General features: G+C 39.9%; 1 protein-coding gene across 1 annotated transcript; it reads left to right on the plus strand.

Annotated features, from left to right (window-relative positions):
• Window positions 1-58: 58 nt before the first annotated feature.
• On the plus strand, window positions 59-25,560 carry cpsf2 (cleavage and polyadenylation specific factor 2). The gene is made up of 15 exons (XM_052026282.1): window positions 59-323; window positions 2,043-2,218; window positions 5,273-5,432; window positions 5,733-5,838; window positions 6,361-6,490; window positions 6,817-6,932; window positions 8,727-8,914; window positions 9,808-10,098; window positions 10,882-10,982; window positions 11,641-11,841; window positions 14,299-14,451; window positions 14,569-14,794; window positions 17,634-17,942; window positions 21,637-21,771; window positions 24,296-25,560. The coding sequence occupies exons 2-15, from the start codon at window positions 2,070-2,072 to the stop codon at window positions 24,386-24,388; spliced, it is 2,358 nt and encodes a 785-aa protein (XP_051882242.1). The 5' UTR covers window positions 59-323; window positions 2,043-2,069; the 3' UTR covers window positions 24,389-25,560.
• The last annotated feature ends 1,973 nt before the right edge of the window (window positions 25,561-27,533 follow it).

Below are 27,533 nucleotides of genomic sequence, written 5' to 3' on the forward strand. Positions count from 1 at the left end.
TTATTGCCGGAGAACGGGATTAGAAACAAAATACAGCGGATTTCACGGTGGGAGTGGAGGATGAATGGTGGAGTCCGTTAACCTGTGACCTGGTGACGCTGCACGCAGGTGGTGGGCCCGCCGTCTGACGTCAGGCCGTCGGTTCTCCGGCCGCTCCGAGCTGCGGGCCCGGCGTCTCCCCCGGCCTCGGCCTCAGCCTCAGCCCCGGCCTCACCGACACCCCCAGCCCCGCCAACAACCTTGGTCTCACCGTCATCCTCAGCCGGCGTGTCGATCGTGAACAGCCGCCCTCTTCATCACACACGGATCGGTGTTTCCAGCAGGTGGGATTTGGGGGGAGGGGGTAACCCCTCACGGCCGGTGCCGGGGGTAGGGGGGGTAACCCCTCACGGCCGGTGCCGGGGGTAGGGGGGGTAACCCCTCACGGCCGGTGCCGGGGGTAGGGGGGGTAACCCCTCACGGCCGGTGCCGGGGGTAGGGGGGGTAACCCCTCGCGGCCGGTGCCGGGGGTAGGGGGGGTAACCCCTCGCGGCCGGTGCTGGGGGTTGGTGGGGGGGTGACCCCTCGCGGCCGGTGCCGGGGGTAGGGGGGGGTAACCCCTCGCGGCCGGTGCCAGGGGTAGGGGGGGGTAACCCCTCGCGGCCGGTGCCGGGGGTAGCGGGGGGGTAACCCCTCGCGGCCGGTGCCGGGGGTCGCGGGGGGTAACCCCTCGCGGCCGGTGCCGGGGGTTGCGGGGGGTAACCCCTCGCGGCCGGTGCCGGGGGTAGCGGGGGGTAACCCCTCGCGGCCGGTGCCGGGGGTGGGGGGGGGGTAACCCCTCGCGGCCGGGGGTGGGTAACCCCTCGCGGCCGGTGCCGGGGGTGGGGGGGGGGTAACCCCTCGCGGCCGGTGCCGGGGGTAGGGGGGGGGTAACCCCTCGCGGCCGGTGCCGGGGGTAGGGGGGGGGTAACCCCTCGCGGCCGGTGCCGGGGGTAGGGGGGGTAACCCCTCGCGGCCGGTGCCGGGGGTAGGGGGTAGGGTGACCCCTCGCGGCCGGTGCCGGGGGTAGGGGGTAGGGTGACCCCTCGCGGCCGGTGCCGGGGGTTGGTGGGGGGGGTGACCCCTCACGGCCGGTGCCGGGGGTTGGTGGGGGGGGTGACCCCTCACGGCCGGTGCCGGGGGTTGGTGGGGGGGGTGACCCCTCACGGCCGGTGCCGGGGGTGGGGGGGTGTGACCCCTCACGGCCGGTGGGGGGGGTGGGGTAACCCCTCACGGCCGGTGCCGGGGGTGGGGGGTGTGTGACCCCTCACGGCCGTTGCCGGGGGTGGGGGGGTGTGTGACCCCTCACGGCCGTTGCCGGGGGTGGGGGGGTGTGTGACCCCTCACGGCCGTTGCCGGGGGTGGGGGGGGGGTGTGTGACCCCTCACGGCCGGTGGGGGGGGGGGGTGACCCCTCACTGCAGTTGCCGGGTGTGGGGGGGGGGGGTTGGAACCCCTCATGGCCGGGGGTGGGGGGGTAACACCTCACGGCCGGGGGTGGGGGGGGGGGGTGGGAGTAACTCCTCACGGCCGGTGCTGGGGTGGGGGTAACCCCTCACAGGCAGTGCTGGGGTTTCAAGTGCAGCCACTACTGATGTGAAGGAAACAATATCGCACCCCTCCTCAGTCCCCCAATCAATTCAGACTCCTTTCTCACCACTCTCCTCTTCTCCCCTTTAACACTGGCCATCTTGCTTCTCCACTCTCAGTCCTGATGCAAGGTTTTGACCCGAAACGTCGACTATTCCTTTCCTCCCTTAGATGCAGCTTGACCTGCTACTACTTCCTTCAGATTGTTGGTTATCCCATCTGAAAGACCAAGTTTATACAGCCACAAGAGAGCCATCAGAGAGGGCATAATAGTCTGAAACCCATTGGGTTTAACCAGTTAGATGGTCATCTACAGAGTTACCATCTGTTCATAAGCCTTCCAAAAGAACAATTTACTTGTAACGTTTTGTTTTGTTTAAACTATAAAAAATGCTTTTTTTTTCATTTGTTGGTCTTTTTTTTAAATTTTGCCAGTGGTCTTTGTTTATTTGAAAACCAACAATGACGTCTATCATAAAGCTGACCGCCATTTCGGGAGTACAGGAGGAATCTGCCCTCTGCTATTTGCTGCAGGTGGATGAATTCCGCTTTCTGCTTGATTGTGGCTGGGATGAAAGCTTCTCCATGGATATAATAGATGCCCTGAAAAAGTAAGTGAAAAATCATCTATAACAACTTGTTTTAGAGCTGGATAATTGAAGGCGAGGCTGTTGTTGTTGTTTGGAGGAAATCAAGGGTATAGACAATACAAGAATTGGAGAAGTACAGAGATCTTGGAGGGTTGCAGGGATAGCAAAGGTAACAAAGATTCTGATAAATGAGGCCATGGAAGGACTTGATGGAAATTTTAAATCTGAGTTGTTGGTTGACAAATTTTGTGTTGAAAGACAAAATTCACTTGGTACAGTTTAGGAATCGTTGTAGTGTTGGTATACTGAAGTTGATAGAGGGTTCTCAAGCCTGCTGCATCATTCAATAAGATCCTTGATGATCTTCTACCTCAGCACCATTGCTGTAACCTATCCCCAAATCTATAGATTCCTCCGATATCCAAAAATCTATCAATCTCAATTTTGAATGTTAATCAATAACTGAACCTCCACGGTCCTCTTAGGTAGAAAATTCCAGCAATTGTCCTTTTCAGTCCTAAGTGGTTGATGCCTTATTTTGAGTCTGTGATTCTTAATTCTAGACTTGGCCAAGGAAAACATCCTCCCTGTATCCGTATTAAGAATATTATATGTTTCAGTGCCATCACCTCTCATTCTGCTAAACTTCAGATTTCCAGTTTCTATAGTTCTTTGATTTTCAAGTAGCCTGGGTATTTAGTTTTTAACATTGATGACTCTGAAATTTTGTATAAGTAACGACCACCAGATTAAGTCCATTTATCCCACTTTGCACCATTAATTCAACTACCATAATAGATGTGCAGAAGATATGGGCCCAAAGCTCAGCTCAGATTGCTAACTGTCTGAGCAGGGAGGGGGATGGAATTGATGGCTTGGGACAGAGCTTGTGGCAAAAACTGAAGAGTACATCTTTAGTTTTCTTTGGAGGAATCTGAAGCTCATAACCATTTTAATGGGTACAAATGTTATAGGACAGAGGGAAAATGGATAAACCGAGCTGGGATAAAATCGACTCGGATAAAATCAACTGAATGGTGGAGAAAGCTCTAAAATTGAATGGCCTGTTCTAGTCCCTATCATGTATGGAGGACTATGTTACTGGATTAAAGAAATGTCTGGTACCTTTTTAAAAGCTAATTGTTGGTTTGTTGATTGTTTATTGACACATCAACATGATTCCAGTGTTAGTTCATTTTCTGTACAAAAATGTTTTCTGCAAGGAGTCAGAGATGAGCAAGGACCATCCTATTCAATGACTTTCTTACCTCTCGTATTAACATTGGAGTGCCAAACTGCATTTTCAATTGCACATTGTATTTTGCATCTATGATCTTGCTAGGCTATTATAAATACTTATGAGTATCAAATCAATATATTTGTCAGTATATCTGTTTTAAGGTTGCTTTTCAACTATTACAAGAAGGATTTGATTACAGGAGTAAAAACATCTTATTACAATTGTATGGAGCCTTGGTGAGGCTGCACCTGAAATATTGTGTACAGTTTCTGTCTCCTGACCTGAGAAAGGATATGCTTGCCATTAGAGGGAGTGCAGTGAAGATTCACCAGACTGTTCCAGAGATAGTAGGTTTGCTGTATGAGGAAAGATTGAATAGACTGGGGCTGTATTGTTTAGAGTTTAGAAAAATGAAAGTTCGTCACATTGAAATCACATTAAAGGGGTTGACAGGTTAGCTGCAGGAGGATATTTCTCCTGACCTCAGGACTCAGACTGGGGGGATATTTTGAGAATTAGGGGCAGGCCATTCAAGACTGAGAAGAGAAGAAATCTCTTGACTCAGATGGTGGTGAGCCTTTGGATTTCTTCATCCTGGATGACTGAGGCAGCTCAGTCGTTGTCTTCATTTAAAACAGAGATCAATAGATCTCTGGGCATGAAGGGAATTAAGGGATTTGGGGATCAGGCTGGAAAATGCCATTATACAAAATCAGTCTTATCTCGATAAATGGCTGAGCAAGCTTGCATGTGGCCTCCTACTGTTCCTATTTCTGTTTTCTTATTTTCATTTATGTCCTGAGGATTTATTTCCTTGGATTAATTTGAAGTCTTAAATTGGATTTATTTTATCTGTATCTTTTTTTTGTATATGTTATTGAGCTCCTGATCCAATTTAGAAATCTAATAAACTTATGTAATGTCCAGTTCCAGAATTCATACATGGAATCCCACAGTGGTGTTCAGTGGAATATTGTGATGTACATCAAGCCATGAACTTTAAACCATAAGTATTTCCCGAGGTGTTGTAGGGTTTTAATTTCATTATGCTTTGAGATTGTGTTTTGCACCTCAGCATTGGAACACAGAGTCAGAAATGTGCTGGATGACGGATGCTGGCACATCTAACTTCTCACTCACTTGTTCTTTGGCACAAGTAGTGGGACACCGTTCATTTCAGCAGGGTCACCAACGCTGAGTAAAAGTGCAGGCAGTTGATTTGTTTATTTTTCTTTATTTTGCTTTCTTAATGCTTTTAATTGATTTCTCAGACTTTAAGCTACTTTTGAATTAGTTTTAATTATAATTTTTTAAATCATTTAAGCTGGGTTGATCTGCTTTTAAATGCTTCCAATTATGAAACATTTGAAAATGGTTCAGAGGCGTTTGATAGGAGTGGGTTGTCCAAAGGCCATCAGGGTGTTCCAGATGTGGGAACTCAGGATGCACCACCTGAGGCCTAGTCCTAGTCACCACTTGCAGCCTCATATGATCTGCTGGAGGACCTGTCCTGACGCAGGGTTTCAACCCGTAACATTGACAATACCTTCCCTCCCACAGATGCTGCTCGACCCACAGAGTTCCGCCAGCAGATTGTTTATTGCTCCAGATTCCAGCATCTGCAGTCTCTTGTGTCACCACTTGCAGCCTGCTCTGCTTTGCAGGTGGACTTTTATGTTGGAGTGTCAACTTGGCTGGCCCTGTGTACCTGGATAATGCAGACAGGCAGGCACCATTGGGCAGTGAACCAGATCCTGTACAATCTGATCCAGTTAGATTTTAAGATGATTACTTTTTGCTGTGTTATAATGAAATGCGTTTTTTTTTGTTTGCAGATATGTTCATTTGGTTGATGCAATCCTACTTTCTCATCCTGATCCCCTACACCTGGGAGCACTCCCTTATGCTGTTGGGAGGCTGGGTTTAAACTGCTCAATTTATGCCACTATTCCTGTTTACAAGATGGGGCAGATGTTTATGTATGATCTCTATCAGGTGAGTTCATTAGTAGCAATCTGTGGTCTCAAATATATCATTAAGGATGTAGTTAATATTCATTTGTGTTCAAACATCTTAACCTTGATAGTAGCAGCCAGTGATGATTAAAAGGAGCAGCCAAGTGCAGCAAGTCTTCGTCGAATGTATTATTGTTTTTGCTTAAATCGTACATTGATTTAAAATTAATAATATCTTAAGAATGTAAGACTAATATAGGTTAATAGATTAAAAATGAGGCTCATTAGGATATAATTTCCTACTGTGAAGTTGTAAATCAATTTAATTTCTTGTTACAAGTCACGGCACAATACTGAAGAGTTCTCCTTATTTACTTTGGATGATGTGGATGCAGCATTTGACAAGATTCAGCAACTGAAATACTCTCAGATTGTCAACTTAAAAGGTGCGATCTCAAGAACTGGATAGTAACCCTTGTTCAATTTATTGACATGAAGCAAATGATGGGATTTTATTTTATTGGTAGACTAGAATGGCATCACTGTCATGATGACCTTTAGATATATAACTCCAACCCATCTGTAACATGGGTCTTAAACTCCAAGTGGATTGTTTGGAGATGTATCTTATGAAGACTAGGGGCCTCGTCTGAAAAAAATTGCATGATGTCATTCTTTTCACTCAATGTTTCAAAGATCTTTACAGCCAATGAATTAAATTTGAAGTGACATCACTATGGTAATGCAAATCGCCGGAGATTTGGTTGGAGGAAGCTCTATATTATTAACACAAAATGGCTCAGTTTCTCTGAGCCTCAAGTCTTTTGGTTTGGAATACTTTGATGCTATGCATTGAGTTATGGGACCAAAAAATGGCAACAAATTACGGATTCAACGTATTTAAAAATCCAATGAGCTGTTCACTTGCATTCATCTGTTGAACTTTTTAATTTCTGTCTTGTATTTAGGTAAAGGACATGGTCTGTCCATAACTCCGTTACCTGCAGGTCACATGATTGGAGGAACAATTTGGAAGATTGTGAAAGATGGCGAAGAGGAGATTGTGTATGCAGTTGACTTTAACCATAAGAGAGAAATGTGAGTAACGCTTCTAGATTCACTTTTATGTGATTACGCAACATTTGCTACTTGTCAAAACTTGTGTAGAGCATCAGTTAATATCTTAAAACTCATCTCAAGAAATCCAGACATAGCTATTTATGGAGCAATGTGTTTTTAATGTTAAATGATTCTTGTACAAGATAGATTACAGGCATAAGTTCTGAAATCTTTAAACTTTGATTTAGATCACCGACATGTTGCTCATACCATGGACTCTTGCATTTGGACCCAGTGTAAGATCAGATTCAGAACTAGTTTTTGTAGGTGCAGCCTCGAAGTTAATTATCTGTTTTACTTCTTAGCCATCTGAATGGATGTTCACTGGAAATGATTAGCCGGCCTTCATTACTCATCACAGATTCTTTCAATGCCACCTATGTTCAACCCCGAAGGAAACAACGTGATGAACAATTGCTCAGTATGTATTTTTCAACAACATTTGATATCAAAATCAGAATTAGATGGATTTCCATTAAAACAGACGAGTACAATTGTCATATTCAAACAGCAGTTAGTGTATTTTAGAACAGCTTCCGTATTCCTTTGATTTTAAACAAAAATTTGGAGGCTTACAGGGGAATATTTGTAAGGTTTACATTTCCACCCACTTCTGCTGTATTTCTGAATCATTTAGTCCATTAATATTCACTGTGAAGAAATTGTTGGTTTGCATCAAAACCTGTTTCTTTTTTTAAAAACCGTAAGATTGAAGATTTTGCGATGTATGCCAGCTGTGCTTGATCTCTTCTTTAATACTCCAAGAAAACTAGTATTAATGGCCACAAATTGTGAATCTGGTAACCCTTACTTGCTGATTGTTTTTCTAGCCAAGTAGTTGTACAAGAGCTCTTTTTTACCAGGGTAAAAGAGGTGTTGGCATATAAGGGCAAGTGGAACTAACAAGGAATGGGGATATTTCTTTGAATTAGACAAAATTCTAGTTATACTTGTATTCATTGCTATTTTTGGCAATATTCAAAGTAGGTAGACTTGCTCATTTGTATTAGTCTTCTCTTTAATTAAAACCCATACACTGATTTGATTTTACCATTGCTTTCATTATTTCTTGGCACCATCATGGTTGACTTTATACTTCATAGTAATGGAGGATAGTATTGTTAGATTTTAACAATGCTAGTGTTTTTAAGGTATGGCAAAAACCTATTAATCCAGCAGTCTAGGGGTTCTGTTAGTGCTGGACTAAGGGATTTCCTGGACTATTGCTGTTCCTTTTAATATCCCAATTCACTTTTGTTTCACTTTTTTATTACATATTGCACAGTAGTATAGTAAATTTTTCAGTGAACCTGGTGAGTTTCAGGTTGTAAGTGTAAAACTGAGCCACAGTGAGTTTAAAGGGAGCAGGAAATAGAACCTGGTGAGTTTCAGCTGGTAAGCTGCATCTTGTCAAAACAAACTGAAGTGTACAAACACTCTGGATCGTGGCCTGACCACAGTCCAGACCCCAGCTCCAACCATGCATCCAACCCACACTCCGCTTGCGCACTGGACACCTGACACACTTCTGACTAATGAATGGGCCAGATGCCGGAACACTGAGATTTCTGAATAATCAAATAACAGATGATTAAAGTTTTACTGTAATGAGCCAAGCCATTATAAATGGCTGAGTACTAATGACAAGTCATAATCATTATGCTCAAAGTTGGTAGATTTTGTTTAAAGCTCCCAGAATTAGAGTTTAAATATTCTGTCATAATAATGTAGAATTCTATTGAGATGAATGCTTATTTTGATTAAAGTCTTCCCACTTTGTATTGTCTTTTGAAGGTCATGTCCTTATACATGGTGATGCAAAATAAGCCTGTAGAAATGGACAAAAACATTTAAATCTTAAATTAGTAAAGCATCTTAATTTTTTGAAAGAACATTCCTTTTTATTTTATTTCTAAGTAAATTTGTGACAGAGAATATAGAAACAAAGGTGGCATCAACTATAGGAAGGGAGAATGGCAAATAGGAAGGGAGAATGGCAAATAGGAAAGTATCACTGTTCTGTGGATCCCTTTAGGGGAAAAACAAGAGTTCTTTTGGCTCTCAATAGAGTTGAAGTACATGGATAAGACCTGAGCTGGATTAAGAACATGCATTCAGCAGAAGAGTGTAACCTTTTTTATTTCTACAAGTCGATTGGTATGTCAAAATAAGTATTGTCAAAGTTTCTTTCAATCGCAATGGTTTTGCCTTGCAGCCAATGTCCTGGAGACTTTGCGTGGTGATGGAAACGTGCTGATTGCTCTAGATACAGCTGGCAGAGTGCTGGAACTAGCTCAACTTTTGGACCAAATCTGGAGGACAAAAGACGCTGGGCTGAGCGTGTACTCTCTTGCTTTACTCAATAACGTTAGCTATAATGTGGTGGAGTTTTCCAAATCACAGGTTTGTCTGAAAGTTTTCATTTCATGCTATTGTTGACATTACAGGCTAAGGTTTGTTGATTTATTGGATCAGAGTTCAGCTTCTGTTTCCTTTTCAGGCACGATTACATAAAGAGTTATCATATTTTCGGAAAGGGAAGAATACAATATATACCATTTGAACATTTTACACAAAATTCTTTCTCCCTTTTTGCTACTACCTCACACAAAATCTCTAGTGAGAGAAGTTTATGCATCTTAAGTCTCAAAAAAAATTTATGGTGCAAAGTTCAGGAAAAAGCCATTCAGCTAGCTTTAAAGCAGGTCTGTTGGTGAATAAGTGCAAGGTTATCATACTTCCAGCCAAAAAATATGAAATGGAGGGTTTTGAAATGCCCAGTTCGTGGCATTTCTTGATTAGAATGGAAGCTGAAAAACAATCAATTATTCTTCATGACTAATGAGTTTTTTTTTTCCAAATCTATTCCCTTCATCCTTTAAATGGAATCACATTTAAACATGGAGGAGGTTTTCCTTTGACCATGTATAGGCTGATTTCATGCCACTTTACTAAATGTTAACAAAGTAATAACTTTTCATCTTGGACTTCATTCATTATTGGTATATCATGAAAAGTTTGTTTCAGTTATGCAAAACTTTGCTAATCAGTAACCTTATTTTGAAAGAAATATGGTATGACTATTATCAGCCAGCATTTTGACATTTTAAAAAGAGTTTTCTTGGGAATATTCACTTGTATGTTTGTAAATGTTCTATCATTGAAATGTCAATTTGACTTCAATGGCTATTTTTTAAAGAATTTAACTTGTGAAGTTAGAAACCCTCGCTGTGGAATATGTTGAGTTGGCACTGGGATGCAATGATAAAATATTGTCTTAATTCCATTAATTTTAGGTAGAATGGATGAGCGACAAGTTAATGAGATGCTTTGAAGACAAGCGAAACAATCCCTTTCAATTTCGTCACCTTTCTTTGTGCCACAGCCTTTCGGATTTGGCGCGGGTGCCTAGTCCAAAGGTGGTGCTTGCTAGTCAGTCTGATATGGAATGTGGATTTTCACGTGACCTATTCATACAATGGTGTCAGGACCCAAAGAATTCAGTAATTCTCACGTACAGAACAACACCAGGTACACTGGCCAGATATTTGATAGACAATCCTCTCACCAAAAAAATGGAAATAGAGGTAAGGGTGCAAGGTAAAAAGGCTGCAGGTTAAAATTAGAGTTGTTATTCTTTTGGTTGATGAAAAATTCTGAATTGTAATGTAACCATTGTAAACGAGTGAAGGCAGTTTCAGTTGATGATGAAATTTCAACAAAGCCAAATCCCCCTGGGTTTTGCAGGCATGTAGTATCTTCTGCCTTCAAGCAGGAAGGTAATCAACTCCCACGCATCCATACCTGTGATTCATTGGCTTCTGAACGGTTTCGCAAAAATAAGTGATCGGATTTTCCTTATATTTTCTCCCTCCATAGGAGAAATAACTTTTTCTTTATTCTCTGGTTCCACTTCATGGTGGGATTCACAGGGCTGCCAAATTCTACATCCCCCTATTCAGTGACTTGGCATTCTGGGTAAATGGCGCCTTGTGGCATCCATTGGAAGCGCTTTGCATTGCTTTTTATATTTGTTCAGTATTAGTGGTATCTGTATTCATTTTATCTTTAAATACCTAAGTACATATATATTCTTGTAAGTACCTTAGCTATTTAAGCACTCTGAGAAACTTTCATGATGATATTTGTAAAAAAAAAATAGGGGAAATTTGAGTAATATCTGTTCAATCAAATTTTGAAGAATTAATTTTCTTTTAGCCTGTTAATAGCTTTATTATCTCTTCCACTGGGGGGGGCAGGGGCTCATATTTCTTGCTGGCTACATGTTTGAATATTTTTCTTTCTCCTGTCTTGAAATCGGTCGCTGTTTCTGTGCCATTCTATTCTGACTATCAATGTTTTGTTAATAGATTAGGCGTCGTGTAAAATTGGAAGGGAAGGAATTAGAAGAGTATTTGGAGAAGGAAAAGCTCAAGAAAGAGGCAGCTAAAAAGCAGGAACAAGAGAAAGAGTAAGTGGAAGGGGCCTTTAACTTAACAAGGTCATGTTTTAGATTTTTATTTTCTCTGCTCTCTTTGGATGTAGATTCCCGAAGGCAGTAACTTGGAAAGTCAGAAGAAGAGGTGCTGTTCCTGGAGCTGAGGTTGAGTTTTGTTGGAACAGCATCGGAGAACAAAGACTGAGTGGTAGTGGGAAGATTAAAATGACGTGCAACTGATAACTCAGTTGCCTTTGGGATGGGCTGCAAGAGTCCAACAGTGGAGCTTACAGAATCTGCAACTATGTCTGGGACTTTTGCATTTGTTAGTGCATATGTGGAAGTTCCAGACTTTATTTTAAATGGCCAAATGCAGACATTCTTGTTTGAAAATGCTGCCATTTATTTTTTGAATGACCTGAATGAGGAAATTTTCATTCTAATTCTTCATAAAATAAATGCATTTTTCTAATTATAGATTAATGACTATATAAAGTTTTAATGGAACTAAGATAACTTTGTAACAAAATAGGACCCATGCACATTCAGAGCTTAGGTGGAATTCTTATAATTTTACTGTTTGATTAAATTTCTAATGTTTCAATGTAATACTAGTTTAAGATACATTTGTTACATTACATTTTTGTTTAAAATTACATCAATAGGATCTCTGATTGTATTTTCCTTGCAGGCGAGATGTTGACTCCAGTGATGAGAGTGACGTTGAAGAAGACTTAGACCAACCGCTGACCGGAAAAGCCAAACATGATCTCATGATGAAAAGTGAGAGTAGTCGCAAAGGAAGCTTCTTCAAACAAGCTAAAAAATCGTATCCCATGTTCCCGGCAACAGAAGAGAGGGTGAAGTGGGATGAATATGGAGAAATAATAAGGTACATCCCATTGACCACCACCTTGTGGTACCAAAACTGCCCCAAGTCAGTTCTACCTCTTGAAGTAGTGACTCCTGTTGTGATCAACTGCTTTAAGTGTTCCAACCATGGTGGGAGATTGTACTTTTATGTTTGGTCTTATATGACTTTGAAAGCAATGGATGTTTGCTGTGTGGAGTTCTGAAACTTGTATGTACAATCTTCTGCATTTTGTATGTTTAAAGAAATTGTTCCTCTACAACCCTGCTTGGCTCTCTTGCTTAGTTCCATTTTAGCCTGTGCTTTCCACTGCCTATGAATTTTTACCACAATGTCTTTTAGACAATTAAAATGCCGTAAAGTGAACACCAGTATTTTCCATATAGTCATACAATAGTTGCACCATAAAATTAGTATTTCACTTCAAGCTTGCATCAGCTATTCTTACAGCAGCTCCTTGCTAGGCTTTGTCATTCCTCACTATATTTGTTTCATAATGCAGCACTTCACCTTACAGCATCGAGCTTGTTTAGAGATTCTGTGATTGATAATTACTTCAGAACTATTGAATTGTGGAAGCCAGATCTTCTAAAATTAAGGGTTTTTGCATTCTAGTCAAAGAAGTAGTCTAAAGGAAATTGAGAGCATATGCTGTTATGCTGGAATCCAACTGTCTGGCAATGGAATCTTTTTATTTTTTAAAATGTGTAAGCACTTTTAAATGCAATGAGTAGGTTGGACAGGCAAACATAATCCTCACCTACTCAATTTGTGGGGAAAAAGAAAGACGTTCTCTATTGATAAATTAATTGAGGAGAAAATTGTATCAAGAGTAGTGTCAGCATTGGGGTTACTTCCAGCTGAGTCTTAGTAGCAAGCTGTGCTGCATATTAGAAGGGTAATATGTTATTTTCATTCATAGGCTGAATCAACTGTATCATTTTTATTTTATAGGAGACGGGTTCATTTGCTATTCTTTAAACATACATCATTTATATCATTATACTGTAAAGTTTCCTCTAGCATTGAGTTTAGTCATTTAGCTGCCCTATTAGACTCCAGTTCCCTAACCCTACACACACACCACACCCCCTCCCCTCAACTTGCCCTTCCTTTCCAGATTGAAAATCAAAAAAAAACTGAAAATGCTGTAAATCTAAAATGAAAACAGGAAATGCCAGAAACACTCAACAAGTAAAGCAGCATCTGTAGAAAGAGAAACAGAGTTAATGTTTCTAAGAACTGGGAAAGTTAGTTTTCAGTAGCAGGGAAGATGGAGGAGGGATGGCAAGAATAAAAGGAATATCACTGATAGGATGAAATTAAGTGAGTTAAACGTGGCAGTTGGATGCACGTTATGCTGCTTTGTCTGTATTATGCATTGCTAATAGCAGGGCTATGGACATGCTGAGCAGGCCACTTTATACTAATGGAGAGGGAAAAAAAAACTGACCCAACAAACTCTTACCCTAGGTTCTTACCCTATCAAAGATTTTCCCTTTGTTCGACCCATTTACCCTCCCCCCAAACTTCTTTCTCTAGTTTTGTTTGCACTTATCCCCTCTCTAGGTTTCAGTTGTCCATGAAATCCATCTCTTGCTTTAGTGATCTATTCCAAAAAAAACAGCTAATGAACTTCCTATCCTGATTCCCGTGCTGGGTGACAATGTAAATCATTCTCTGTCACCTGGTGTGATCCCTTCTTCAAAGCTGCTGTGATCACCTTCCTCAGAATTCCATAGATGATCCTCCTTTTCCTTACAAGCTACATCCTCACCTCCTATCTCTTTCCTCTCCATGCATCCTGTCAACCCCAAAATCACACATTACATTTTGTGATTGTTTACACATTGTACTCTCTGTCCTTCATCTTTTTGAACTATGTGCGACCTTTGACACAGTTAATCGGCTTTCTTTCAAGATTTTTGACCAGGATTTTAAGTACTTTTCCTATTTTCTCCTTTGTCTGAGTCCATTTCATTAGACTACACTCCTATGAAGTACCTTTTGAATGTTATTTTTCTTGTTAAAAGGTCTCTGTAACTACAAATTGTCTGACGTCAAAGCTTCTCAGTAAAACCTTTATTGAGCTATTTGATGTAAGGAGCCCTAGAAAGAAGGAAAAAGGGAGAAGATCTTTGCAGACAACTTACCATTGTCCTTCCCTCCTCAATGTATGTAGTGATCTTTTATTCATGAACTATTAAACCTCTCTGCACTATGCTGGTAGCTTCATTGATCTGAACAAGTATAAATATTGCCCAAGATTATTGATTGCTTGAACCTTCTGGAGTTTCATTCAGGGCAGCCATAATTCTCATTGTATATAGGTTATTGGATTCTCTTCCTCTTAAGGCATCCTTTTATTTTTGCAACAATTTTTTTTCATTCTGTTTGATATCTATGCAGATGCAAGATCCAAAAATGAGCTTTTTTTTCTATGATTCCTTATTTGTGTTTATTGCTGTTTTATTACAGAGCCGAGGACTTTTTAGTTCCAGAGCTTCAGGCAACAGAAGAAGAAAAGAGCAAACTTGATTCTGGTCTGAGTAATGGAGAAGAACCTATGGATCAGGATCTATCTGATGTTCCAACGAAGTGTGTTTCAGCAACAGAAACCATAGAAATCAGGTTAGTGAGACTATAGTGTTTGAAAGTAATATGCGTTGTAACTTGAAAATCTGTTTTTTTTTCTCCTTTTAAATTGGAATGTACCTATTCATCAAATAATTTGCCTTTCTCAAACAGGGCAAGAGTGACCTATATTGATTATGAAGGGCGTTCAGATGGTGACTCCATTAAAAAAATTATTAATCAAATGAAACCCCGTCAGTTAATTATTGTTCATGGACCCCCAGAGTCCAGCCAAGATCTTGCTGAATCATGCAAAGCATTTGGTGGAAAGGACATCAAAGTTTACACACCAAAGCTTCAAGAAACAATAGATGCTACAAGTGAAACTCATATTTACCAGGTATTGCAACTTGAAGGTTATGATGTTCGATGGATATTAATTGCTTACTGTAGGTTTCTTGCTTAAATTGTGAATAATATTGTAGGCTGAATAACAATTTCCAAGATTGATGCTCCCTAATCTAGACTTCAGCAAAATTATCCCATTGTTGAGGTATGACATAAAGGAAAGTCTTCTAATCCTCATAGGTCAGACAAATATATGGTAGTGTATTTCAAAGGTGATTATGCCTTCTATTTTTGGAAAAGTAGCTTGTAGGTAAGAGAGTCAGGCGGCAGAAGTGAGTGTAATCGCTATTACTAAGGAGAAGGTGCTTGGGAAACTGGGAGGTCTGAAGGTGGATAAGTCACCTGGACTGGATGGACTACATTCCAGAGTTCTGAAACAGGTAGCTGAAGAGATTGTGGAGGCATTGGTAGTGATCTTTCAAGAATCACTAGATTTAGGAATGGTTCCGGAGGACTGGAAAATCAAAACTGTCACTCCACCTTTTAAGAAGGGAAGGAGACACAAGAGGAAATTATAGGCCAGTTAGCCTGACTTCAGTGGTTGGTAAGATTAACATCTTTATTATTGAGGAGGAGGTTTCGGGGTACTTAGAAACACATGATAAAATAGGCAGGAGTCAGCGTGGTTTCCTTAAGGGGAGGTCTTGCCTGACAAATCGGATGGAATTCTTTGAGGAAGTAACAGGCAGGATACACAACGGAGAGTCAGTGGATGTTGTTTACTTGGATTTTCAGAAGGCCTTTGACAAGGTGCCACACATGAGGCTGCTAAACAAGATAGGAGCCATGGCATTACAGGAAAGGTACTAGCATGGATAGAAGATTGGCTGACTGGCAGAAGGCAAAGAGAGGGAATAAAGGGGACCTTTTCTGGTTGGCTGCCGGTGACTAGTGGAGTTCTGCAGGGGTTGGTGTTGGGTCTGCTACTTTTCACATAATATGTTAATGATCTGGATGACGGAATTAATGGCTTTGTGGCCAAGTTTGCGGTTGATGCAAAGATAGGTTGAGGGGCAGGTAGTGTTGAGGAAGCAGGAAGTCTGCAGAAGGACTTGAACAGGTTAGGAGAATGGGCAATGAAGTGGCAGATGGAATACAGCATAGGGAAGGTCATGCGCTTCAGTAGAAGGAATAAAGGTATAGACCATTTTCTAAGTGGGGTGCGAATTCAGAAATTGGAGGTGCAAAGGGACCTGGGAGTCCTAGTGCAGGATTCCCTAAAGGTTAACTTCAGGCTGAGTCGGTAGTAAGGAAGGCAAATGCAATGTTAGCATTCATTTTGAGAGGACTAGAATATAAAAGCAAGGATGTAATGCTGAGGCTTACTAAGGCATTGGTCAGACCACATTTGGAGTATTGTGAGTAGTTTAAGGCCCCATATCTAAAGATGGATGTGCTGGCATTGGAGAGGGTCCAGAGGAGGTTTACAAGAATGATCCTAGGAATGGAAGGGTTAACGTATGAGGAGTGTTTGATGGCTCTGGGCCTGTATTCACTGGAGATTAGGGGGGATTCTCATTGAAACCTTCCGAATTTTGAAAGGCCTGGATAGAGTGGACGTGGAGAGGATGTTTCCAGTAGTGAGAGAGTCTACAACCAGAGGGCATAGCCTCAGAATAGGATGTTCCTTTAGAATAGAGTTGAGGAGGAATTTTGTTTAGCCAGAGGGTGGTGAATTTGTGGAATTCATTGCCACAGATGGCTGTGGAGGTCAAATCATTGGGTATATTTAAAGCAGAGGTTAATAGGTTCTTGATTAGTGAGGGTGTCAAAGGTTACGGGGAAAAGGCAGGAGAATGGGTTTGAGAGGGAAAAGTAAATCAGCCGTGATCAAATGGTGGAACAGACTCGATGGGCCGAATGGCCTAATTCTGCTCCTTTGTCTTTTGGTAAGATTTTCTGAAATAGGAATTACTAATAATTTGTAGCCTGAAACAACAACTCATCTGTTCTGTAAAAATTAGATTTATGAATTTAACATCCTCATATTGTTAGACTTTTAAGTGTCTAGTCATAAGCTAGAGTCTTTGCATATGTGGACCTAAATCTGATGCTTTCCAAAGCAAATTAGAGTGACAAAAGAATAAGATGCCTACTTAGCAATTGAGAAAATTGTAGCCTGTAGAGAAATAGCACCAAAAATCTTTTTACTGTGAAGAATGTGATAAGATTAGCTGAAAGTATAAATGGGAGGAGAAAAGCACTAACTAATTTCTTGGAGATATATTACAACATTTTGATAAAACTGATTAATGGGAAAATGTACAGTAATATATTTAGAAAAATATTCTCAGCAGACATTAATAAAAATACCATAAAACTCTATATGAACCTACTTAATTTCAGTTTTTATGTTTCAAAAATTGCTGAATGCATATTTACTAGGTTTTAAATTAGAAACACTCCTTGAGCCTGCTTCATCATTTAATAAGATTATAGTTAATCTATTGTAATCTGAACTCTGCATTTCAGTGTATCCATGGTAACCTTTCACCCTTTTCCTTATTAAGAATCTATGAACCTCTGCCTTAAAAAAAATTTAAAGACTTTGCTTCCACTGCCCTTTGAGGAAGAGAGTTCCAGACTTCTGACCCTATCAAAAAGAAAACATTTTATCTCTATCTTAAATGTGAAACCCCTTAATTTAAACTGTGACCTTTAGTATTTAATTTGAATCATTTGATATTGCATATTAAAATACTAAATTGCCTAGTTGCTGCTAGCTAAACTGCTTTAGTTGCCTTTTTGTAATTATTTAGAGGGGCCCGGTGGCTGCCTCCTGTGCTTATCATTTCATGATTCCCTAATATTTATATATTTCATTCTCACAGGTTAGATTAAAGGATTCTTTGGTCAGTTCTCTTCAGTTCTGTAAAGCAAAGGATGCAGAATTAGCCTGGATAGATGGTATCTTGGACATGCGGGTATCAAAAGTAGATACAGGGGTCATTCTGGAAGAGGGGGAGTTAAGAGAGGATGAAGAAGGAGAAATGCAAGTGGATGCTCCTTCATCTACACATAGCTCAGATCAAGTTGCGGCTCAACAAAAGGCAATGAAGAGCCTTTTTGATGATGATGAAAAAGAGACCAATGAAGATCTTGATGTAATTCCCACTCTGGAACCATTGTCACCCAATGAGGTATGGAAATAATACCTAAATACTGCCCATTCATTCTCTGCAAACTTGCACTTCCCTACAAGTCAGACCATTATCGAGCTTGATTAGACTTTGAAAATAATGGGAATTATTGCAGCTTTATAATAATAATGACCTTTTGGTTAAAAACATCTTATATGTTTTAAAAAAATTAAATTCCCATTTTAAAAAAATGTTTATTTTTATCTTGTATCTGTTTTAACATAAATGTTGCATTATTGTTATTCTGGATTTCTTATTGCAGAAATTGTAAAAACGTATAACTGGTAATACCGGAAATCCAACTTCTTTTGTTAAAGATCAAATTTGGGATTCTCGCACCTGTGAACCATCATAAATTAGTCATTTCATACCAATAAAATAGTATGGTTAAAGCACCTAAAGGGGGGATAATGTCTCTTTGACAGCAAACCTCAGTTGCCTAGCTTGACAAAAGAAAATGACATTATATTTAAAGTTAAAGTGTCAAGGCTGTGTGGTTAGAAACTCACCTTCAATAGTAGTGCCAAGCACATTATGTATCAACAACTCATTGTACACGGCTTCCAAAATTCAATGCCATTAATCGCAAGGAACTGAGTTACAAAAGCAGGATACATCACACTGCTGTTAGTAAAGTGACAACGATCACTGTCTAGGCAAGGTTATTTTTCAAAAGACTTTGATATCAAAAGCCTCTTATGAGTGGCTTATCTTGTGTTTTTACTCCTCTTCAGCGTGTAATTAAGCTGAGTATTTGGGCACAATAGATTAAAGCTTGTAGATGAAATCTGCAAAATTTGATAGTTTGTAATGTGAACTTAATTAAAATTTAAGTATTAATTATTATTTAGTCTTTGCCCTTGCCAGAAGCCAAAAATGTTGACTTTTTTCATTGAGGGGAGGAAGAGAAATTTTGATGTCAAAGGATTAGTGTGTTTTTATTGTCAAGGTCATTAACTCTTATTATGTACATATTATTCCTTATTTCTATTTGTGTTTCAGGTAAGTATTCACTGTGCTATGGTGCATCATTAACTCTAAAATTCCTACAAATAAGTTGCTTGACTTCAGTGGAACTGTATTTCAGAAATGGGGATCTGTCTTTTTCGCTCTTGCGCACACTTGGCACTTTTGATTAAGAGTGAACTTGTTTGACCATAGCAACCCCTTTACTATCCATTATTCAGTTAAACTACAGTTTGACTTTGGGCCCATTAGATTTAACCACCATTGTGTGAACTTGCAGCTACTGCCATAAACATTTTCCTACCTTTGTGTGTGATAAACTGTAAAACACTCCAGTGGGTTGAGCACAATAAGCAAACAAGCTTGACTTTTTTATAATGTAAAATGCATGAATACAGTTTCTTACAGTGAGATTTATCGTCCTCTTTTATTGTTCAACACCTAAACATAAAAGTGATACTCTGCTGTTGGAAAGTTAACTCTTAAGCCCCAAGTTAACTGGAAGTGGTGGAGTCTGCACTTATTGGTTATAAACAGCATTCAGACCTAACCAGTGAATTCTTGATCAGGTCCAAACAAACATCAGCAAGGCAATGAACAAAGTAATAACTGTACAACAGTAATCTAGCAACAAATCACCAATAACCAGCTTGCTGATGCTCATTTTTGATTCTACCAGAAAGTCTCAGCTTTTGACACTGTTGCAGCCCGACTGATGGAAGAGAACTGCGATTGTCTATACTCGACATTAAGGCAACTCAACTGTTTGTAGCAGCAAGAACCTTAGCAGAACTGAGAAATTGTATTCCTGTCACATAGGAAAACTCCAGTCACTGCAGCCCTGGGACGTGGCTGCCAGTTGCTTGGAACAGCATGCTTGGCATTCTAGTCTTCAGCTGCATCATTAATGAGTACTTCTGTACTTTAAAATTAGATGGGCCTGCTTGAGAATTATTGTACATGTTCAATTTCATTCACGGCAATGGAGTCATGTGTCAGTCTACAGCATGTTTTGAGTATCATGAACTGAAAAGGGGCGAGAAATATTCATGCCATTAACAGCCATGCAGCCGCCATCTTCAGCAAGAAAGTAGCTAGCCACCTCTGTCTGATCTTCAGTAGCACTAGTTTGCATAGATCAGAAGTAAAATTGAGCCAAATATATCAAAACAACAGCTATAAAGTTCAACTCAAAGATCTGATGAAATATTGCTAACACAACTAGACAAGTACAGCCACAGCAGCATTTTAGAAGCTCAACGTGATCAAAGATAAGCAGCCCTTTTGTTTATCTGTGTATCTGGTACTGTCTCCCTAAATTTCTCCATCTTCTTGTTCTTTGAGTTGCTCAAAAACATGGTTCGATCAAAATTTTAGTCATCTGCCCTGATGTGGGTCATTATCATTTTTGAAAATTCCTTTGTGATATGGGATGTTAACTATATTAAAGCTGCATAAATACAAGTTGCTGTTGCATTTGCAATTATTAGCAATCCCATCCATCTTTGAGACACTACGTACTATCTGCTGTTTACAATTTGTTTCGTAAACTTACCATTCCTGCTTTGATATCAGTTTCCAGCTCCCCTGACATCTACTACCTAGAAGGAAAGCAATAGCTTTCGACAGGAGAATCAGCTCCTGCAATCCCTTCCCAAGCTGCACTCCACTGCAGCTGATGCTGCTGCTTCATTATGACTGGAGTGAAGTGTTTAACTTCTCTATCTAATGTCCTCTAGCGCTACAATGTGGATTGACCATTACTATTGCCTCAGAACTGATAGGAATAAACAATAAATGTTGTTCCGTTTGCATCGCTCACATCCTGAGAATGAATATTGAAAATAAGCTGGTGAGAAGAATTGTTTAGAGTCAAACCTAACAAGTCACATTGCCCCAAAACTAATGAATTTAATGAAATTGCCCCAAAACTGTAACAGTAAATGAAAGTTTTGGAAACATTGAGCAAGTCAAGTGGCATCCATGGAGAGCAAAACATGGGGTTAACATTTCATATTGGCGATCTTTTATCAGACCTTCAGATAGCTGATCTCCCTGTGATTTCAGTGGGGGACCATGACATTGACAATTTGAAGAATGATTTCTGGTTGTTTCTTTATTTTACCAGTCAAGTACCTGTAGCTCCATGTCTGCTAGTTACTGGGGAAATATAATGTATAAGGAATTTTATATTATAACTTGCCTCACATCTTCCTACCCTGCATTTTGCAACTCCTACATTCTTTTGTCTACGTTCTCAGTCTCTAACTCACTCATTGATCAGATAACCTTGTTTGCAACTTATCCCCATGGTCACCCTGGATTGCCTTTATCAGAAACATCCCTCCTTGCAGCTTAATAAATTTCTTTTTTCTCCTTTCCATTTCTCATGAAGGATCTTCAACTCAATGTTAATTCTGTTTGTCTTTCCACAGATGCAGCTTTACCTGATAAGTATTTCCAGCATTTTCTGTTTTATATTGTTCTGCAAGTAAAACACAATGCTGTAATGCTCAGTGACATAACCATCAAGAAACAGGAAACTATTATCTCCACTATATGGAAACATTTCTTGGATGTCCTGGAGATGTGTGCTTTTGAAATTCTTTCTGACTCTGCCCTTTATTCCACCAGTCATATTAATCTGATGATCTCGTATTGAATGTGATAACTATAAAATGTTAAAGTCCACTTACTGAGCAATAATTAATATTTTTAATATTTTTAGGTTCCTGGTCATCAAGCAGTCTTTATTAATGAACCAAGATTATCTGATTTTAAACAAGTTCTTTTGCGGGAAGGTATTCAGGCAGAATTTGTTGGAGGTGTACTTGTCTGCAACAATTTGGTAGCTGTTCGAAGAGTAAGTATTTTGGTGCGTTACTGCATTAAGAGACCATTAGCAATGTTAGGACATAGGTTGGAAGCAAAATTTGATGGTTTCGATCAATATATATTTCTCATGAGTAGAAAATTTTCCTTTACCTCATCGCTAAGCAAGGTCAGGAAAGCAACCAGGGGTTCTCATAGTATTGAACAAAACTAGATGAAGCAAAATAATTTAAGCACTTCATTCATTTCCTTTGTGACAAATAGTTTTCACATTTTTCATTTGGTAAATTGATTTATTATTGTCACATGTACTGAGGTGCAGTGAAAAACTTGTTTTGCGTGCCATCCGTACAGATCATTTCATTACAACAATGTGTTGAGGTAGTACAAGGAAAAATAATAACAGAATACAGAATAAAGTGTTACAGTTACAGAGAACGTGCAGTGCAGGTCGACAATAAGGTGCACAGCCATAACAAGATAAATTGTGTAAGGCCAAGTGTCCATCTTATTATACTAGGGGACCATTCAGTAGTCTTATAACAGTGGGATAGAAGCTGTTCTTGAGCCTGGTGGTACGTGCTTTCAGGCTTTTGTATCTTCCGCCCCATGGGAGGGGGGAGAAGAGAGAATGTCTGGGGTGCGTGAGGTCTTTGATTATATTAGCTGCTTTACTGAGGCAGCGAGAAGTGTAGATAGAGTCCATGGAGGGGAGGCTGGTCTCTGTGATGTGCTGAGATGTTTCCACAACTCTCTGCAATTTCTTGCAATCACGGGCAGAGCAGTTGCCACACCAAGCTGTAATGCATTCAGATAGGATGCTTTCTATGGTGCATCAATAACAGTTGGTGAGGGTCAAAGGGGACATACCAAATTTCTTTAGCCTTCTGGGGAAGTAGAGGTACTGATGAGTTTTCTTGGCTGTGCGATCTATATGGTTGGACCAGGACAGGCTATTGGTGATGTTCACTCCTAGGAACTTGAAGCTCTCAAGTCTTTCAACCTCAGCCCATTGATGTAAACAGGAGCATGTGTGCTGCCCCCCTTCCTGAAGTCGATGACCAGCTCTTTTGTTTTGCTGACATTGATGGAAAGGTTTTTCTTATGATACCATCTCGCTAGGCTCTCTATCTCCTTCCTGATGTCTGACTCATCATTATTTGAGATTCAGCCCACTACAGTGGTGTCATCTGCAGACTTGTAGATGTAGTTAGAGCAGAATCTGGCCACTCAGTCATGAGTGTATAGGGAGTAGAGTAGGGGGCTGAGGATGCAGCCTTGTGGGGCACCAGTGTTGAGAATAATCGTGACAGAGATGTTGCTGCCTATCCTTACTGATTGCGGTCTGTTGGTCAGGAAGTCGAGGATCCATTTGGAAAGGGAGATTTTTTTTCATTTGAGATGCAAATTAAGCACTTATGTGTTAGGGTAATTAATATTTGCTCATAATGTTTTTTGTGCCATAGAACATAGAACAGTACAGCACAGAAACAGGCCCTCCAGCCCATGATGTTGTGCTGAACTAAAACTAGTAATTAAGTGCCTAACTAAACTAATCCATTCTGCCTACACAATGTCCATATTCCTCCATTCTCTGGACATTAATGTGCCTACCTAAGAGCCTCTTAAACTCCTCCATTGTATTTGCCTCCACTACCACCCTGGCAGTGCATTCCAGGCACACACCACTCTGTGTGTGTGTGTGTGTGTGTGTGTGTGTGTGTGTGTGTGTGTGTAAAAAAAAAAACAACTTGCCCCACACACCTTGCATCTTAAATTCATGCCCTCTCATGTTCGTCATTTCGACCCTGGGAAAAAGATACCAGCTGTCTGCCTATGCCTCTCATAATCTTATAAACTTTCTATCAGGTCTCCCCTCAGCCTCCACCGCTCCAGAGAAAACCTACTTTTGTCCAACCAGTCCTTATGGCACACGGCCTCTAATCCAGGCAGCATCCTGTTAAACCTCTTCTGCACCTTCTCCAAAGCCTCCACATCCTTCCTATAATGGGGCAACCAGAGTTGAATGCAATACTCTGGATGCTATCTAGCCAGAGTTTATAAAGCTGCAACATAACTTCCTTGATTTAAAAATATTTGGAAGTGAGAATTCTGGAGTGATTGACCAAACTTCTGAGTACCTGTCTCCCATTTCTTTGTTGTTTTGGTTTAAGGTATTATTTATAATATCCAAGAGAAAAAAGTATATTGAATTTTGGGGTTCTGGGATGCTTTTTAGTTGCATATTGATATTAAATAGAAAATGCATTTATAATTAAAATATAATGGCAAGCATTGTGATGTAATTTCTCTTAAAAAAAAAATTTCCAAATTTTGTTGGCAGATTTGCAGTGAAACGAACTGCTACATTATTATCAATGTTTCATTTGTTTGCGAATTATTAAGAGACCTTCAAATAGTGTTTTGACTTTCTCCACATGACTACTTTGCAATAGTGACCCAATTAAATTCCAAATTCCAGTATTTGTTAAGGGGTGAGGTTATAGTAAGTGTTTGGATCTATCTTTAAATTCTTGCTGCTCTTTTATTTGCAGACCGAGACAGGACGCATTGGATTGGAAGGATGTTTGTGTGAAGATTATTATAAAATAAGGGACCTTTTGTATGATCAGTATGCAATTGTATAACTCATGGAATTCTCTGAAAAAAATCAATTCTACTCACCAGGAGTCTTCTAGATCAGTGGAAGGCATAGATGTGATGTGAAAAATCTAGAGCTTTTTTCTATCTAGTATAATATTTCTTTGTATTTGGTTTTCTTCTCTCATGCCACTGGAAGAAATTTGAGGTCAAATTTGTATTTGTGTACTTCCAGTCTGCTCTGTTAAACATAAGATTACATTCTCTCTTCACTAGTTTCCTTTAGAAATTATTTCTTAGTGATCACTTAGAGTACATTTCATGACTTACAGAGTACATGAACAAATGTGTTTGCAATACTTAGTTCACCTGTTTACATGATTATAACACTGCAGCTTGAGCTTTGGGATGCTGTAATTTTATCAAACTGTGTAAAACTAAGTTAACCTATTATATAGAAGAGAAAAAAAGCAGGTGATTTTTTTCAACCAAGAGAAGCCTAAAACAATTTTAAAGTTTTTACTTTTTTTTCCAAAGTACTGAGATGCATTTTGGTGGAGATATTGGTTTACTCGCCCTATACAATATAAGACTATTAAAGTTGGTTATCAGTTTTTTGTAATATTATATAAATGCAGGACTCATTGACACACAGATATTGTAAATAGTTACATTGCATTTGTAAAGGAGAAAATGCTGTTTGAGATTGTTTACAAATAAATTGTAACTTAGTTTTGAAATCCAAGAAAATTAAATTGTTTATAAAACTCCACGTTTAACTTGTTGCAAATTCACCCCAAGTTCTTACTGAAACTGAGCATTCTTACAGACAAGTGTAAGTAATCCTTGACAGTGAGTGAAAATCAGTCAATGTCAAGTTTATTGTCAAATGCACAGGTACATTGCCAAAATATTGCCAATGCTGAAAATCTGAAATAGAAACAGAAACAGAACATGCTGGTAACATCTGTTGAAAGAAAACCAGATTAAAGATTCAGTTCTGACTATGGGCCTCGCACCTGAAATGTAAGCTCTGTTTCTCATTCCACAGATGTTGCCTGACCTGCTGAGTGTTTCCAGCATTTTCTGCTTTTATTTCTTGATAGTGAGTGTTGGACTGAATCACCCTCGCCTCATGTCTAGATATATGCACATCCGGTAGGTATTGTTGGACAATGAGTAGCAGAGAACTTTGGCAGAATTTCCCTACAATGAAAGATTAATATTTCCCTTCTACTGGCATGGCTGTGATCATTTGAGATGCATTGAAAAGTATAATTTTCATGTAAATATATTGTAGTTATCTTAATATAGTATTGTGTCTATAGGATTAACATAAACAGCAAAGGTATTTTCTATGAGCTGATAATCTAGTGTTTTTTTTAAGCAGATCTGCATTGCAGATAATTCAAAAAGGGTGCAGTCTTCTTGTTAGTAGTACTGTCAGTCTAAAGTATTCCCCTCAATTGTGCATTTAAAATTTGGAAGATCTCCAAAGTAGGGAGAGAGAGTCTTCATCTGAACATGAAAGAACTGCATTTTAATAAAAACCTTGCCGTGTCAACTCTTTGGTGGTGGTAGTTGTGGGGAGGGGGGTGTGGGCAATTTAATGATGTTTTTACCTCTTGGGACCTGCCTTTTTTTTTCCCTGGATCATTGACTGGTCCTTGATGAAATGGTTGAAACCAGGGAATGTCAGTATAAAAGTCAAACTCTGAGACTAATGAAACTAACTGGAGAATTAATATTTTCCAGTGCTCCTGTAATAGTTAATTTTACACTATTTGATTTTGACTAGTTAACATTTTCAGAGCATTTCAGGCTTTACAGTAGTATCCAAATTGAAATTCTTGCGGTGTCGATGTCACCAGGAAAGCCTTGATTGCCTTGAAAAGGGAGTGGTGAATCACCATGCACACAGTCCGTGTGTTCCCACAGTGCCATTAGATTTGGAGTTCCAGGTTTTTGGCCAAGCAACAATAAAGAATTGCTGATGTATCTCTTAAGACAAGGACCTTTGATTCTGCTGCACTTGTACTTCAGTGTAATAAACGTGTACAGATTTGGGAGGTGGAAGAGCCTTGTGTCTTGGTGCAGTGCATATTGTAGAATGTACGCATTTCAGCCGTATGAACCCTGGTGGAGAAAGTGAATGTTCTGGAGGGAATAGGATGTCAATCAATCACACTGCTTTTTCCTGGATGATCTTGAATTCTGTTGGAGCTGCAGTCATTTAAGCAGATGAAGGGTATTCCATCACACTCTCTATTGTGCCTCATAAATAATGTAAAAGCTTTGGCGATTCAGAAATGAGTCACCTACTGGAATGGACCCAAACTCTGAATAGTTCTTGCAGCCACAATAACTATGTGCGTGGTCCAGTTAAACTTTTCGTCAGTGGTAATCCCCTGATATTGCTTTTGGGGGACTCTGTGACTGCGTTCAGTTAACTCTCTAGGGAAGGTGACTAGACCTCCTTGTTGAAGATATTCATTGTCTGGCATGTGCAGTGCAAATGTTACTTGCCAGTTATTTGTCCAGATTCTCCACAGAGCTAATACCATTGCTTATTGTGTCTGATGGGTGCACAGTGACACGGTTAGCTCAAATCAGAATTTCTGACCTGACATTCAAAATACTCAATTGCTTTTCACAAATATACAAGGTCTGCTGCTTAAATTTCAACACACTATTTTCATTTTGAAATGAAACCTGTTACTGAAAATAAGACTTAAAATTATTGATGGAGGGTTAAAATTTGCTTTCATGTGTCATTGACTGATTTCAATGACTCGTGACAATAGATTTGAACGGTTTCAGTGACTGAATCATGTCTGTATCATTTTCTGGTTCTATTTCTGACAGTTGGCTACAAAATGGGCCCCATTCCAAACATATGTTTCTGTAGGCATTTTGAATTAACAAGATTCCACTCATCTTTTTTTTGTTATTATACAGATCCCTTTGAACTTATTGATGCAGGAAGAAAAATTGGTTGATATGAAATGTTACTTTATTCTGACTTAAATGTTGGCAGGAGCTTGTCAGATTTGCGTAAATATACAGTATATGATGAGCATATGTTAATATATTTCTTTTAGCTCTTTATCTTCTGAGCATTTGGGAACATTTCAACTACATCATTAGTCCAAGAAATGAGAAAGTTCCCTGCTATATTGAGCAATCCAACAT

Source organism: Pristis pectinata, chromosome 1, assembly GCF_009764475.1.
Source record: "Pristis pectinata isolate sPriPec2 chromosome 1, sPriPec2.1.pri, whole genome shotgun sequence".
Classification (NCBI taxonomy): Eukaryota; Metazoa; Chordata; class Chondrichthyes; order Rhinopristiformes; family Pristidae; genus Pristis; species Pristis pectinata.